The 16,352-nt window shown below is 49.2% G+C and overlaps 1 protein-coding gene across 4 annotated transcripts in view; it reads right to left on the reverse strand.

Annotated features, from left to right (window-relative positions):
* Positions 1-16,352, reverse strand: part of NALF1 (NALCN channel auxiliary factor 1) — a 606,190-nt gene that overhangs the window by 20,802 nt on the left and 569,036 nt on the right. For 3 of the 4 annotated variants that reach the window (XR_009740094.1, XM_061435349.1, XM_061435351.1), the window contains exon 2: positions 8,295-8,466. Coding sequence is in view for 3 of the 4 variants with exons in the window: in XM_061435349.1 (XP_061291333.1) it covers positions 8,295-8,466 (172 nt within the window). In the remaining variant the exon portion in view is untranslated. Of the gene's footprint in view, positions 1-248; positions 8,156-8,294; positions 8,467-16,352 lie in introns of those variants that run through there. The other variant, XM_061435350.1, reaches the window with a different exon arrangement.

Genomic DNA, 16,352 nt, shown 5'->3' on the forward strand with positions numbered 1-16,352 from the left:
TCGACTGGTCACCTCCTGTTTCACTTGTGATGCAAACACTGGACTGACAGCCAGGAAGCTCGGGACTATCTTAGCTTCTGCAGTAACAAGTTGTGGGGGGGGGGGGGAGCAGGTTAGGGGTGGCAGCTCTGCTTAATCCACTACAAAAGCGGTGTCAGACTGCATGACGTCCGTGACTCAGGCTCTAAGACTGATCGAGTCACGGGGGATCATGGGAATGTCCAGAGCGATTGATCGAGTCACGGGGGATCATGGGAATGTCCAGAGCGATTGATCAAGTCACGGGGGATCGTGGGAATGTCCAGAGCAGCTTGGTACCCAGGACAGCTAGTAGGTGGAGACATGCTTCACAGAGGCTTGACTGCAGAGATGCTTACCTGCAGACACAGCTAGTAAACGCCTTCACTGGAAAAGGTCTCACCTGTTCTGGGAGATCCCTCTTTGCCCAAAGCTATAGGGCTTCCCTGGTGGCGCAGCCGGTAAAGAATCCACCTGTAATGCAGGAGACTCATTGGGTCGGGAGGATCTCCTGGAGGAGGAAACGGCAGCCCACTCCAGTATTCTTGCCTGGAGAATCCCAGGGACAAAGGAGCCTGGAGGGCTGCAGTCCATGGGGTCGCAAAGAGTCAGACGTGACTGAGTGACTGACACTTTCATCCTCCCAGATAAACTTTAATTTCCAGAATGAAAGTCCTTCCTTGTCTTGCTGCTCTGACTGCTACATGTCAGCCATCGACACCTCTGTGTCTCCTCAGTCAGGCAGGTTTCTGGGGAACCTGTAGAAGGGTGTGTATTTCACCTTCCCCCTCGCTCTCGGGAAGCTCTCTAAACGTTTTGATTCAATGTCCACCTGAGGGCAGACCCACAGCCAGACTGCCCATGGTGCCCTGCTCTGGTGCTTCCAGGGCAGCAATCAATTGCTGTGGCTTCAAAGAAATGCTGCTGTCCATCCTTGGGAGCTCAGAGAGGACGCGATGCTCCTGCCCAGGCCAGCAAGTTTCAGTGCGGCCACAGGTTAACTTGGGCTTCCCTGGTGGCTCAGTTGGTAAAGAATCCGCCTGCAGTGCAGGAGACTTGGGTTTGATCCTTGGGTTGGGAAGATCCTCTGAGAAGGGAATGGCAGCCCACTCCAGGATTCTTGCCTGGAGAATCCCATGGACAGAGGAGCCTAGCGGGCTGCAGTTCACGGGGTCGCAACCGTGAGATGATATCACACGTCCTCACCAGGGCGTGTTAAAGAGAGGACAGCTTTCTGCTCAGTGACCTGGGGACAGGCCAGGAAGTGGCTGCAGGCTTCGCCCCTCCAAATCCTGGGACGGTGAGCCCCGAGCTCCCTGCCATACAGACTGGGCACACTTTGGGGCTGATTCTACCCCAGGCCACGAAAAAGCTCCAGGCATGGGCTCCTCAGCTCTGCCTGGTCTAATCCCTTTTGTTTCTCCTCTTGGATCAGGTAGGGTAGAGACAGAAAACGCAGAAGCACCACTTGGACTATGTCAGAACGTCTTGGAGGTATGCGGGCTTGGGAGGGTACAGCCAGCACGCCTGGAGGCAGGTGAGTTTATCGCCAGTCCTGCCTGGCTCTCCCACCAGCATCATCCAGGGGGACCTGGAGCCAGAGGCCATCCTCCACCAACACCCAAAAGGATGGCCGTGTGGTCTGCAGCCGGAGCGCTTCGCCCTCATGCTGCCCGTCTGACTCACACAGGACCCCGCGCGCTCAGGGTGATATGGCTGCAGACCTGTCTGACTCTGATCCGGCCCTCGGCTACCAGGAGGGGCCAGAGTGCTGGAGGCCCAGCTCGGCCAGCCCCTAGTAGTGATGAAATAGAAACCCAGCGGGTGCGACTTTCCAAAATTCCTAGCCACGGGCAGAACCCACCAACCGAATTTCCACTCCAGGGCTCTTTCCCAGCATTAGCCTCCTTGCTCAAGGCAAACTTGAGCTGCTGCGGAAACACACACGGAGGTGCACGTTGGGGAAGGTGATCTTAAGTATGAGGACCTGAGCTCAGATCTAAGTATATGCATTTAGTCCGAAAGTGCAGGGTTTTCAGGGAAGACGGTGTCCCAAACACATGAAGGTACTATGTGCTGCGCGAGGTTTTTAAAAGTAACTTGTTTTCATATTTCTTATTCTAGCTTGGAGAATCCCAGGGATGGAGGAGCCTGGTGGGCTGCCATCTATGGGGTCACACAGAGTCGGACATGACTGAAGCAACTTAGCAGCAGCAGAAGCCTAATCATAGGCTTCCCTTGTGGCTCAGCTGGTAAAGCATCCACCTGCAATGCGGGAGACCAGGGTTGGATCCCTGGGTCAGGAAGATCCCCTGGAGCAGGGAAAGGCTACCCACTCCAGTATTCTGGCCTGGAGAATTCCGTGGATTGTATGGTCCTGGAGCCTCAAAGAATCGGACATGACTGAGGGATTTTCACTACCCTGATCATGCTATCTTCCTTCACACTTCCCTTTCGGCCTAAGTACGTATGTAAAGATCTTTTTTTTTTTTTTTTTAATTGCAATACATAGCTAACTGGTATTTCAGTATTCTTTCTTCCAGGGTCTGGGGTGGGGGAAGCAGAAACAAGTTTTAGACAAATCATGAAACATATTCACATGCTGAAGAAAGTACAGAAATTAAAAATATCATAGATGTCCAAATGAAGAGATCTCTGGGTAGCAGATTATTCTACTAAAATACTCCTTTGGTGAGAAAATCTCTTATGTCATCTTTCTAAAAAATCTTTGATCAATTCTGCAGTCACGTCAGGACACGATTTTGGGAAGGTTTTTTCACAGTTGTGAATTCTCTCCTGTGAATGACGCGAGACATGCTTTAAAAAAATTCCTTTCTGATGTGATCGACATGCATATCCAAGTATTCTCCATCATTGTCTCTCCACTGATGATTGAATTTCCCGGCCTGCGGGCCATTGTCTGCTTTAGGGCCCCTGCAGGAGCACGTCTGTGCCACCAGGGGGAGCCCAGCACCCATCACATCATAATCAGACCTGTCACCCTAACCATGCACCCACAGCCAGCCCACTGTGTTTTCCCGACCAGCAGAAGCATAACCTCCTCCTTGTCACAGCTCAAAAAATGAAATGCAGAATTTACACAGAATTCTCAAATATGTTTTATCTCCATTGTCAGTAACCCCCAGCAGATCGATGTCTACTTTTTTCTTTTTTCTTCCTTTTCAATAATTCATCTATGAAAAATACAGCAGCGGATCCTGTCGAGTCTCTTTTATCCGTCAATCAAGAGGCAATTTTCATAATGTTTGTTACCATAGCACCTGCAGCCTGCGCGTGCTGCTGCTTCTGAGTGGTTAATGCTGGTTCCCCAGCCCGGGTAAGCAATCCAGGGCTTCCTCTAGGGGATTCAGGGAGAAGGCGAGGGAGTGTGTGTGGGGGGGAACCCTGCCTGATTACCAGGATGATGGGTTGACAACACAGAAGCCATGAACGACTCCACCCCCTCACTCTGAAGATGAAGAAACAGTTTCTAAAATAGTAGAGTGGTCGTGTGAACCCAGCTTGAGAGCAGAGCCCACTCTGAAAAGTTTTAACTCAAGAAAGCCTGCCATCCAATGACAGGCTTCACCCTGACAGCGCCTCGGAATTTTTCCCTGATTAATTTCTCAAATGCTCCTTCAGCAACATGTCAGTTTTCTTCTCTAACAGGAAAGCCAGGAGAGATCTCCAGGCTAAAGAGTCTTTCCTTCGTCTCCTAAGACGGAAGCAGAACTTAACATCCGAGGATGCCCTTCTCTCCTCTAGCTTTGTGGTTGCATTTGGCCTTGACCTTCAGTAACAGCCTCAGTGAAAGACACTGTTCAGCAGTTGACGTACATTCTCAGATATTTCGTTGCTTTTTTTAATAAGCTACCAGCTTGCTAAGGATGACCAAAAAATAGGAATTTAAGACATTCCCATGTAGGACATGGGTAAGTAACGTGCCTCTTAAGAAATGATTCATTAAAGATGGCATCTAGTAACTTTTCAAAATTTTAAGTAATTCCCCGATTAAAGGAATTTTAAATATTTAAAATAAATTAAAGGAATCTTGTCTGTTCTGAGCCCTCTAACTGGCTTCCTGATCCCAAGGGCTGAGATGCACTTTTTTTTTGGACAGAGGACAGAAATTCTAAGCATCAGTATATATCCAGTAAAAGCCTATGTGAGAGGGACCATTAGAGCCCTGCAATCCCACATCTCTGAAAGACTAGAGAAGCCATCATCACACCACTGGTCCGTCGCCATGGAGAAGCAGCTTGAACACAGTTGACCCTCCCTAGATCGCATCTGGCCAGCGAGGCTTTTGCAGTCACATGCTCACTGGGTGCTTTTTTGAGCTTGACTTTTAGAGAGAATCGCTTTCCTTCTGGAAGCTTCAGAATTGGAGGTATTGGATCCATATTAGTAGGAAGATCATGTGATTAATTATATTGAATCTGAAGGAAACGCTACTCCTTCAACTTTTGATGATAAACGATGCTATTGTCCAGCCTATAGAATGGAAACAAAACCATTTATTAATCTTTTTAAAGAAGAGGAATTACTGGAGGCAAAGGTGAAGACCAGTCTACTTGGTGAAATCCTTTCAACGGAACTGGGATTTGTTGTCATTCACCCATTTCATTGAGGAAGAACTGGAACCCGCCTGTGAGCCTGCCTCCCGGGATCGGGGAGGGGAAGGGGGTCTCAGGTTATGTGCAGCCGACTGGAGAACTAGGGAAAAGACTTCCATTTCTCGACTAGGTTGAGTCTAATTCTGCCAGAGCACAGAAGACGCTTTATTCGAAATGCATAAAGATGTGTGAGATGACTCTGCTTTCACTCCAAATTTACCTGAAAAGGTGAATTCTTTGTATCTCCATATCTGTAAGAGACTGTGTGACAAAGTTTGGGATCACATTTATACGCAAAATACATGCCAAAGTCTCTTTATGTGTTGTGTATGCACATAGAGAGACTTCATATGCAAAAGCCTCACTAGTCTCCTTACCAATGCCAGCGGCCACTGGGCTCTGCGGTGGGGTCTCCCTGGTGGGCCCTGAGAGCTCCCTTCTACCCAGAAGGAGACACTCTGGGGGCCCTGGTGGGGACCCTGGTCAGTAGGGACATGGCACCAAGTGGTTCTTATCAGCAGAAATCTGTATCTTGTTCAGGCCCAGCAACAAAGAACGGACCATAAAGAAGGCTGAACGCTCGAATTGATGCTTTCGAACTGTGGTGCTGGAGAAGACTCTTGAGAATCTCTTGGAGAGCAAGGAGATCAAACTAGCCCATCCCAAAGGAGATCAACGCTGAATGTTCATTGGAAGGACTGATGCTGAAGCTGAAACTCTAATACTTCAGCCACCTGATGCGAAGAGCTGACTCACTGGAAAAGACCCTGATGCTGGGAAAGATTGAAGGCAGGAAGAGAGGGGGACGACAGAGGATGAGATGGTTGGATGGCATCACTGACTCAATGGACATGAGTTTGAGCAAATTCCGGAAGATAGCAAAGGACAGGAAAGCCGGGTGTGCTGCAATCCATGGGGTTGCAAAAAGTCAGACGTGACTGAGTGACTGAACAACAACAAAGCAACAGAACTCAAGGGGCCTCTGGGACGCAAAGTGGGAAGGGATGGCCGCCAGTGATCCGGATACCCGAGAACTCTTCCAGGAGGCCTGGGCCACAGCTCAGAAAAGAAGGTCAATCTGAACATTAGTACATTTTTGTCCAAAAAATGTTACAGAACTTAGGGGCAAAATGCCTTCAAAATGTTATTCTACACATTTTTGAGAAGTAAGAGAAAGAACAGAAGCTGAACTGACTGTGCGGAAAGAAGAGGCTGGTTCCCAAAGATTCAGTGATGAGATTCTCCCAGGAAGCTTCCAAAGTCAGTGACAGTTCCCCCAGACCTGAGAAATGACAGCTCTCTCTTTCCCTGTCTGTGCTCCTTGATGATGCAGATGAAACATCTGACTTCCAAAAACTCAAAGGTAATTAAAATATATAAGACAGACTTTCTGCACACGTTGTGCAGAAAGAGATTAAATTCCATGTTAGGCTTTCTGATGGCCTTAGAAGTATGCAAGGAAAAAGACAAGCACTGAAACCAAGGTTTCAGATTCAAACTGACAGAGAAGAGACCAGGAAGCAGGAGACAGACAGGTGTTACCCGGTGGTCTGAGGCTGCTGTCCGCTCTGAGAAGCTGCGGACCTTCTCCAGGGAAAAAGCTATGTGTGTGTGCATGAACAAGAGCGCCACCTCCACATGGAATTCCAGAAGTTTCTCTGAAGTCTTAAAATCATGGACACCTCATTGACACCAAAGTCAAGAGATGAAGGCCTTATCTTGATGACCATTTGTTGAAAATGTTATATAGAAGTCAAATAACTGAATAGCCTGTGACTGGTGAATTCTGGCTCTGATTCAAAGGAAGGAGGTGTTGCTATCTTTCTGTGTTTCTCCCTGCCTTTCGTTGTCTGTCCTCCCAGCAGAGAGGAGCTGTATGAAAAGTGATCTCAGCATCAAATGGGTGGAGCCACATGAACAGCTGGCCAATCCCCTTACATTCCTCGGGTGCCACGTCCGCGACCCGTGGATGACGCATCCTTGACGGATCTCATGCTCCGGGCTCCGTCGGTAATGCTCGAGCCAGACGTGCCTGGGGGCTGTTGCTGCTGCTAGTTTACTGCTGAGAAGACAGCGGCTCAGAGACGATGCGCCGCAGAAACAGGAGAGCCCCATCTCTTAGCCTTCATCCAGATGGTTTTCCCACAAGTCTGGTCAGCATAGCCGTCCTCCCATGCATAGGCAGGTCCTCGGGGCAGAGCCTCGCTGGACGGTCTCTTGAAAGCTCATCACTGAGAACAGTACAGCTAATGGATGGGCGTGGAGATAAATGCTCGAGAAAGAATCCGGTAAATTCTCACTGATCAAAACTTGAAAATGCCGCAACTCGAGCCATCCAGTTACGAGGACATCAGGGAGCGCTTTTTGAGAGGCAACGGAACAACAGCTCTGATGGGTACATCACAGCGGCGGAGTGGACCGTCCTCACCCGCCTACTCAACATTTATGTTAAAAAGCAATCTCCTCTTCTCCTTTACATCTTATTCTATGCCTGAATGGTGTAATGCTTATAAATACCCAGAAATTGAAGGCCGCTATTGGTGTTCTGCCCAGTCTGAGTCATTTGATCAAAGAAGAAAACATCATCAATGGGAAATATGAGGTAAAATTGCTCCTGGTCCTTAGTATGTGATTCTAACACACACACACACACAAGTAACTTAAATGAGTGTTTCTTTATATTCTTGGTATACACACACACACACACACACACACACAAGTAACTTAAATGAGTGTTTCTTTATTCTCTTGGTACACACACACACACACACAAGTAACTTAAATGAGTGTTTCTTTATACTCTTGTTACACACACACACACACACACACACACACACTTATTTAAGTATATACTTGGGCTTCCCTGGTGGCTCAGATGGTAAAGAATCTGCCTGCAGTGAAGGAGACACAGGTTCAATCCCTGAATTGGAAAGATCCCCTGGAGTAGGAAATGGCAACCCACTCCAGTATTCTTGCCTAGAGAATTCCATGGACAGAGGAGCCTGGTGGGCTACAGTCCAAGGGGTCGCTGAAAGTTGGACACAACTGAGCAACTTTCACAAGTATATACTTAAATACTTGTACTTATTTAAGCTAATAAGTATTTATTTATTAGCACCTTTTTTTTTTTGTCAGAAAATTTCACAGGCCCTAGGAGCAAAATGAGTTCAGAATTTATTCTGCACACTTTTGAGAAGAAATAAAAAGAACAGAAGTGCAACTGACAGTTGGGGAAAGAAGAGACGGATTCCCAAATATTCAGTGATGGCATTCTGACCTCAACTTTTGCTGGTTTGAAGAAGAAATGTAATTTTACTGGCCTTATCTCCTCATCTGTTCTCAGGTTAATACAAAGACATGGCAGGTGGAACCCAACTGTCTCTAAGTCACATTTGGAACAAATCTAATGTTGGCTGACATGTTGCCATGTTACCCTTTTACGAACGTAATGATGGTGGTCACAGACAGACAAGACATCGAGTGGCATTTCCGAGTCAGTTTCGGGTCCTTTTGGGAGGGGTCTGTGAAGGAAAGAATGGAACAGTCCTGGCCGAGCCTTCAGGGCTTCGTAGGTAGGAGGAGATCCCCAAGCAAACAAAGCCTGGGTGCCAACGCAAGTCCACCGCCTGGGCTGGGTGCCCGCCCCGCCCAGCACTGTACCTGTACAGATGAAACTGGAGAGGCCCCCGTAGATGACTTCGTCATTGTCGGGCAATATGAACGGACACCGAGTCTGAACCTCCAAACAGTATTGCTTGCAAGGGATCGTCTTTCTGCAGTTCAGCTGCGCAACTTCAAAGTACTGGGAACACAGCCAGGCTTTGTAGACGATCTGAAACAGAGAAGAATCAGAAATAGGGTGGGATGACAACAGTTCTGACCAACGGAGGACACGCTGTCCTGGGAGAAGCATGCTGGGGCTTCGAGTGGCTCCTGAGAAGACGCACACTTGGAGAAAGCCTATGACACAAGGCCAGCTGCAGACAATGTCTTGGCAGCAGTGAAACGCTGTTTACGGAGCCCTTCGGAGGACTCGACAGGTGACGGGCTGTTGGTGCACGTGCTAAGTCACTGCAGTCGTGTCCGACTCTTTGCGGCCCCCCAGGCTCCTCTGTCCATGGGATTCTCCAGGCAAGAGTACTGGAGTGGGTTGCCCTGCCCTCCTCCCAGGGATCTTCCCCACTCAGGGATCCTACCCACATCTCTTGCGTCTCCTGCATTGGCAGGCAGGTTCTTTACCACTAGGGCCATGTGGGAAGCCCCAACTCAAGTGAAAAACTGTGAAGTTGAGCAGGACCTGAAGTTTTAAAAATCCAGTGATAGACAAGAAAGGAAACAATTGTGTGGATCCACTGGGGTTATTTACTGCAGGTGTGAGGTGCTGGGCCCTGTAGCTGTTCAGTCGCTCGGTCGTGTCCGACTCTTTGAGACCCCAAGGACTGCAGCACGCCAGGCCTCCCTGTCCCTCACCAGCTCCCTGGAGTTTGCCCAAGTCTGTGTCCATTGCATCGGTGATTCCATTTCTTTTACATGGAGACATTTTTTTTTAATATAAAAGGACAAAAAAATGCTTTGTTTTGTTTGTAAGAAGGTGATGCTTTTTTGAACTGTGGTGTTGGAGAAGACTCAAGAATCCCTTGGACGGCAAGGAGATCCAACTGGTCCACCCTAAAGGAAATCAACCCTGAATATTCATTGGAAGGACTGATGCTGAAGCTGAAACACCAATACTTTGGCCACCTGATGCGAAGAACTAACTCATTGGAAAAGACCCTGATGCTAGGAAAGATTGAGGGCAGGAGGAGAAGGGGATGACAGAGGATGAGATGGTTGGATGGCATCACTGACTCAGTGGACATGAGTTTGAGGAAACTCTTGGACAGGTGATGGACAGGGAGGCCTGCTGTGCTGCAGTCCGTGAGGTCACAAAGAGTGGGGTCGATTGACTGAACTGAACTGAACTGATGCTTTTTTGTTTAAAAGGGCCAGAACCTTGCAGACGCCAGCTATTCCCACCATAGACACGAGGTGGCGCTGAGTCCCTGGCAACGAGGATGCCCTGGTTTGAGCTTGAACCCCAGGGCCCTGGGCGGACAGTGGTGGGCCTTGACATTCATGTCTCACATCGGAGACACTAAGGATCTCTCCGTCCGAAAACCCGGAAACACCCAGCCTAAATCAGATAGCTTACATTCGTGCCGTGGTGAGGAGGAGGAGTTAGGACCGCTCATCAGATCCTGGACCTTCAGCCTCTGTGATCGGCATGAATGTTTGATGAATATTTGCTTAACTTAGTGACATGTGAAAGGGCTATGATCTCATCTAACCCTCTGTCGCTGATAGGTATTTCGGAAAACAAATGTTGAAAAACAAAAACAGGCTTTTCTGTATCAGGGAACAAACTGAACCTGGTGCTGCTGCTGCTAAATCACTTCAGTCACGTCCGACTCCTAGGTCTCAATAAAACGATGACAAAGTATCCCACCGTACCCACGGCTGTGACTCAGGTATTTCCCTGATGCTTGGTTCTATTCTTCTGTTTTCAGGGTTAATACTATTCAGGTAAGATTTTGCTGCCTATGTCCTACCTGGAAAAGTGGGTGGTTTGCAGTTAAATGTACACTGATGATAAACACCAGACAATAATAGCAAGAATAATAGGAATTGCGTCTCACACTCTGGTTTAAGCAGCTGACATACATTTTCCCCCCATGTAATTCTCAGCACATGCATTAGCACAGGGATAATAATCAACAGTAGAAATAAGTGGACAACCCAGAATTCAAACAGAATCTAGGTAACTCTTGCCAATATCTGTAAGGAGGATTCTTGTGTCAGGAAAAGGAGAGAGAAATAAATGGCTCTGAGACACTTTCCAATGCTGCCCTTTAAGAATTTTTTGAGGGGTGGGCGTTGCGAAAGTTAGGTGTTTTCTGGTGGCACAAAACCAGAAACCAGGGAGATCCAATCAGGCAATCCTAAAGGAAATCAACCCTGAATATTCATTGGAAGGACTGATGCTGAAGCTGAAGCTCCAGTACTTTGTCCACCTGATGCAAAGAGCTGACTCATTTGAAAAGACCCTGATGCTGGGAAAGATGGAAGGCAGGAGGAGAAGGGAATGACAGAGGATGAGATGGTTGGATGGCATCACTGATTCAATGGACATGAGTTTTGAGTAAACTCCCGAAGTTGGTGATGGACAGGGAGGTCTGGTGTGCTGCAGCCCTTGAGGTCGCAAAAAGTCGGACAGGACTTAGTGACTAACAACAGAGGGATTTTCAGACAGAAGCCCATGATGAAACATGAATACACTTGTCTTCCTTCGTAAGAACACCATAGTATATAAGGAAGGCCAGAACTCTTTTTTGTAACGGCTTAGCCTTCTCCTACAGTGACATCCGGGATCATCGCTTTTCTAGGTGTCACTGAATAGTATAAATGGCTCTGTGATGCTAAAGAATAATTTGGGGAAGGAACAAAAAGAGAGTTAAGGTCTCCTGGTGATAAACGGACGGTTAAACTACCTTTAATCCCCTTCTCCTGGAGGGTTTGCACTTCCTCTCTCCCCGGAAGCAGTTTCGTTGCTAGGTAACTATGCTCCAGGACAGCCCTCCCCCACCCCACTGCGGGCTCCCCGCCTTGGAAATCATGGCTGAGTGTACCACTTGGCCTGACAGCGCCCGGCCTGCAGGCACCAGGAAACATGCTCCAGTTACAGTCCCGACAAGGAACAGACGAACTAGACTAGACTGCCAGAGGGGTCCTCGTAAGAAGGACATTTTCACTTAAACAGTTGCATACCAGTTTTCTCTTTTTCCTCCCAGAGCATTTTCTCATTTATTATTTTCCCCTATGAAACCCTTGAGACAGTTTTGGGAAATAGTCTACAAATAAAGAACCCGATTATAGAGAGATTATCGTAGGAACTGCCTGGAGTTCAGGCCAGCACTCCCTTCCTGGGCCCCCGGGCAGCTGGGATGCTTCTGAGAAGTGGAAAGTGAGGATGACAAGGCAGGGGCCGGGTTTCTGGAGCCCCCGAGGGGAGGAGGGCAGTTCAAGGGGGAAAGGTCCTACAGAACGCCCAGCTGAGCCTCTCATTTTAAAGTGAGAAGGGGGGCTGGGAAAGATCCCAGTTGACGGCAACCCCCAATCCCTGCCCTCCCAGGCGGTGTTCTAACAACTCAGCACAGTGTTGGAGGAGAGATCCACTGATCCAGTTGTAACCTGTTTTTTTTTTTTTTTCGGCAAGTCACTCCATCCCAGACTCGCACTTTCTTATCTTCCCTTGAAACTCTGTGCTGTGGGCTGTAGCGAGCACCCCTGGCCCCGCTCCCACCTCTGGCTGATCGCTGGGTCTTCCCTGCACCAGGTTACTGGGGCCTATTGGATGGTGCGAGGCGAGGAGGGGACCCCAGGGAACTGTGGTCCACTTGACTCTTAGATGAATTTACTTATTACTTTTTTAAAGATGATTCTTAGTTCTCATAAAAAGTTCTGGCTGTAACTGGCAGGAGGCAGGAACACGGTTGAGAGGAAATCCCTGGAGACGGACCGAGTCCAGAGGCGTCTGTTTCCCGATGGTGGGACGTGAGGTTAAGCCTCGGGACTCTGGTAGGGGGCGCTTTATGTGGGTAGCGGGAGGAGCCAGAAACAGCCACCATTCTTTTCACTACAACTTGTATCATGGTTTTCAGCCTCATCCTTGCACGTGACGTCAGCACACACTAGGTCCTGATTCTGGGAGGTCCCATGACCTGGGCTTATCTCCTGGAGAGCCTGTCACAAAACACCCAAGACTTGTATTTTTTCCCCATGGGGCTTAGAGTTTCATTTAAGTATACTTGTCTCCATCCTCTGAAATCTATATCCACGTTTTAGAGCAAGGAACCAATTTATATTGCAAATACATGTTAGCAGGCCGAAAAAAATAATGCCGGTCACAATTTTTCATTATGAAGAAAAATGTCAGGTACGGAAAGGGGTCGCCATTCTCACCTTAGAGGACAGCTTCTTTCTCTCCCCTTTCCCGTGAGTGTTACTAAGGGCTGGCTCTTTTTCCACGGGTAGCCTGTGTTGATGCATTTTATGAGCTCCTTTGCTGTCAGCTCTCATGCGTGTGTGGCCTGTGTTTTGAGCCTGTGGGGTGGGTGCGGGGGGAAATAATTGGTTATGCAAGCATAGTCTGCCGCGGTGACGGCCTCCGGCTAATGCACTTTGATGCGCCAGGCATGTTGTTACAATTCTAAGTGGAGGAGAAAGTCAGAATACATCTTCACATTCATATGTCTGAATGTCTTTCGTCTAAATCTGTGTCAGTGTCTGGCTAAAGCACAGGCTGCACCCAGAGACTGGAAAGACTGCCGTGCTTTAAGAGGAAAACAAAAAACAAACCCTGCCTGCAGGTTGAGCCAAGTCCCCCTCCTCCGAGGATGCTCAGAGACGGGCAGCCTAAGGAGACAGGCTCCTTGATCCGCCGGAGATTCAGAGTGTCAGAGAGCACACCTCGTCCTGCTGTGTCTTGGCTCCATCTCTGAAATAAAATGCAAATGCCTTCCTGTTTTCTCTCGGTGACCCACTTTGCGGATCTTGTTATGACACTTGATCTAATCCCCTGAACTTCAGAATGACGGCCCTAGCGTCCGGGCGCTGCCCTAGGTTTGCAAGCCCAGAGCCCTGGGCGCAGTCCCTTCAGGGGAGGGCATGGGTGAGGGATGAAAAGGCAGGCCCGGCCTGGTCCGTCTGCCCGTCAGGGGTGGTACCTGGAGGTCCACAGACCCTCGATGGGCAATGATAACAAGAGGAGAATCCACTCTGGGAGCTTCCTGGACTAGAGGATGCGCCCAACCGGTGATGATCTCGGTGACGAAGGAAACCAGAGAAGGATCGGCAGTGTGTCCATGGTCTGGGGGACACAGGGCCAGCTGGCTGCTGCTTTCCTTCCTTCCACCATCAATAGACGCCCGCGCTGTCTGAGACAATGCCGTCCCGGCCACATCTTATCTCCTCCCCTTATCTCACTACGTTTTGGTGTCAGCCCGAACCACCGTCCGGAGAGTTGCTCTTTCTAAGCAATCTGGCCTCTGTGATGACAAACCCAGCTGCTAAAATGGGCTGTTTTCTTATTTGCCCTCTTGACAGCAGTGATTGACACTGATTAAGAAACTATTTCTTGAAATGCCGGCCCCCTGATTACGAGAATCCTATCCATCCTGGGCTTCTTCCTGCTCCGCCAGTCAGTATGGCATCGGTTGTTTCGCTGTAACTGTCGTTTCCCCGAGTCGGTGCGCCCTGGGCTTCTGTTCTAAACTTTCTAATGCACGGTCTTTCAGGTAAATCGCCCACTCTCAGGACTCAGCTGTGGTCTTTAAAACAGGGAAGCCTAAATCTGTATTTCCAGGGCACCCCTTTCTCCTCTCTCTCTCATCTGCTCTGTCTACAAGCTGCGTTCTCTGTGTCTCTGGGTCCACCCTCTTTAGCATCTTAGCTTCTGCAAGTCCAGAGTGGAATCCAGCATCTGCTCTTCAGAGAGAAACGAGACGTGAGAAATCGGGGGTCACCCAGTGCCGCTTCTGCTCTCTCCCACAGCCGCTTTACCCAGGCTCTTTGGCCCAGGGCCTGTGAGCCTGCTTCCTGAGTACCAAGTCTGCCAACCTCTGGATTTCGGCTGGCACTGTTGTTTCAGCCACTCCCCTGCTCGCCTAGCAATGCCGCATCCACGGACGTGCTTCTATGCTTCAGTCATACACGCCCCTACATGCTGGCCACCACCCGGCAGTTGGGGTGACCACTGTGAAATCCATCTGCTGGCATCAGCACTCCACTTTACATCACCCGGGGCCTCTCCACGGCACTCGGGGGAGTTCAAACTCCCTAATTGCACTCAGAGCTTTGCGACCTTGCCCAGCTGAGCGCTCCAGTCTCAGATCCTCCCCTGGCCCACCGCAGCCGTGGAGGGTGATGCACAGGGTCAGTGATGCAACTCATCCCCTGAGACCTTGCACCCTACTCCCCTGTCCACCCCGTGCACACAGCCCTTGGCCTGGGCGGTTCCTACCCATCCCGTGTGATTTTCGTATGTAAACCTTCCTGCCCCCAGTCTTAAGCCCACCCCTCTGAAGCTCCTGGAACGTTCTCTTCCTGTGGACTCACGCTGAAGGTGAAACCCTGTCTGTCTGCCTCCCTTTCTCGGCTCCCATGATGGGACCTTGTGCACACTTTTATCTTCTTGGTGCCCTGGGTGTACCTGGGAGAAAATGACCATCCATAGAGTTCTTATTGGAAATTCACACCATGGCCTTCAGGTATGCAGAGTGTGTGTGTGTGTATATTTGCTCAGTTATGTCTGACTCTGTGACCATGTGGACTGTAGCCTGCCAGACTCCTCTGTCCATAGGATTCTCCAGGCAAGAATACTGGAGTGGGTTGCCATTCCCTTCAACATCGGATCTTCCCGACCCAGGGACTGAACTTGGGTCTCCTGAATTGCAGGCGGATTCTTTACTGTCTGAGCCTCCAAGGAAACCTCCAGGTGTCCACTGTACTCTCTGGCTATTTGGTTCGTGTGAGCCAGTCCGCTTGACTCTGAGATCCTGCAGAGAACGGACTCAAACTGTGAACTCTGATGTGCTTCCAAGATATTGAGTCCTATGGATCCCTTTAGAGGTATCAGCAAACTCTCTTATGGGAGGACAAATAAAGCCTATAGAAATGAAAAGTGAAAAGCCTACTTCCTGAAATGAATCTCTCTTTCCCAGCGAATACCGTGGTTTGGGTGCTGAGAAACACATGGGGTGGGGTGTAGGCAGAGAAGGATTTCTGCATAAAGGAGGCAGGAGGTGGTCCAATGAGCAGGACTCAGGGAGGCCTGCAGAGCCCCGAGGGAGGGATTTGCTCTGAACCTATCATTTGAGATGGACGAGCTGCTCTGGCCGGGGTTACAGCAAGAAGTGTCCAGAAGTCAGATTACACTAGCCCATCCCTTTCCCAAACAGTTCTATGGCACCTCTAAAATGAATGTTCATAATGGTAGAAGTGGGAGAAGTGAAAGCTCATGTTAGTGACCAGGCTGTCAGGAGCCTTGCCGTGGGCATCGGAGGGGAAGGTCAGGCAGCAAGAACCCAGTGATGAGTGCCGGGAGCACGAGGCCAGGGAGTATTCAGAAAAACACCTGATCCTGGAGTGGCTGAACCATCACACCAGCACTTTCTGCTTTATCCGGCTGGGAAAACCAAGAGCGTATTTAGTGTCTCTTCAGGGACGGCTGAGAATTGCCAAAACGTCAGGCAAGGCTTTCCCTTTCTTTATGGACAGCTCTAACATTGCAGCTGCATTCGCGGTGATGGACTCCTTGAATGAAAGTGCCTCGTCATTTTACACGGCACAAAGGGGACCTCGAAACCCTGGGTCTTGGACCGCAGATGGAGCTTTAAAGATGATGCACGTGGCGTAACTTTGGAAAAATTCAGGCGTGAAGTGAACAAGAGGACACAGAGAGTATGCTCAGCATTTTAATAACACTGTGGGTCCAAGATAGTAAACGAGTCTATTGAAAAATAAACAAAAAGGAAAGAAGTCCTTTAATGGAAACCACCTCTGCGTGTCGGCCACGGGTGGACATAACAGCCGCTTTCTCAACAGCCTTTTCGAGGGGCAGGAAAGGAAGGGGACAAATAACAGCTTGTTCTGCAGGCTGTCAGCCAGTCAACACCTTGAAAA

The sequence above is a fragment of the Bos javanicus genome, chromosome 12 (genome assembly GCF_032452875.1).
Source record: "Bos javanicus breed banteng chromosome 12, ARS-OSU_banteng_1.0, whole genome shotgun sequence".
In the NCBI taxonomy this organism is placed as follows: domain Eukaryota; kingdom Metazoa; phylum Chordata; class Mammalia; order Artiodactyla; family Bovidae; genus Bos; species Bos javanicus.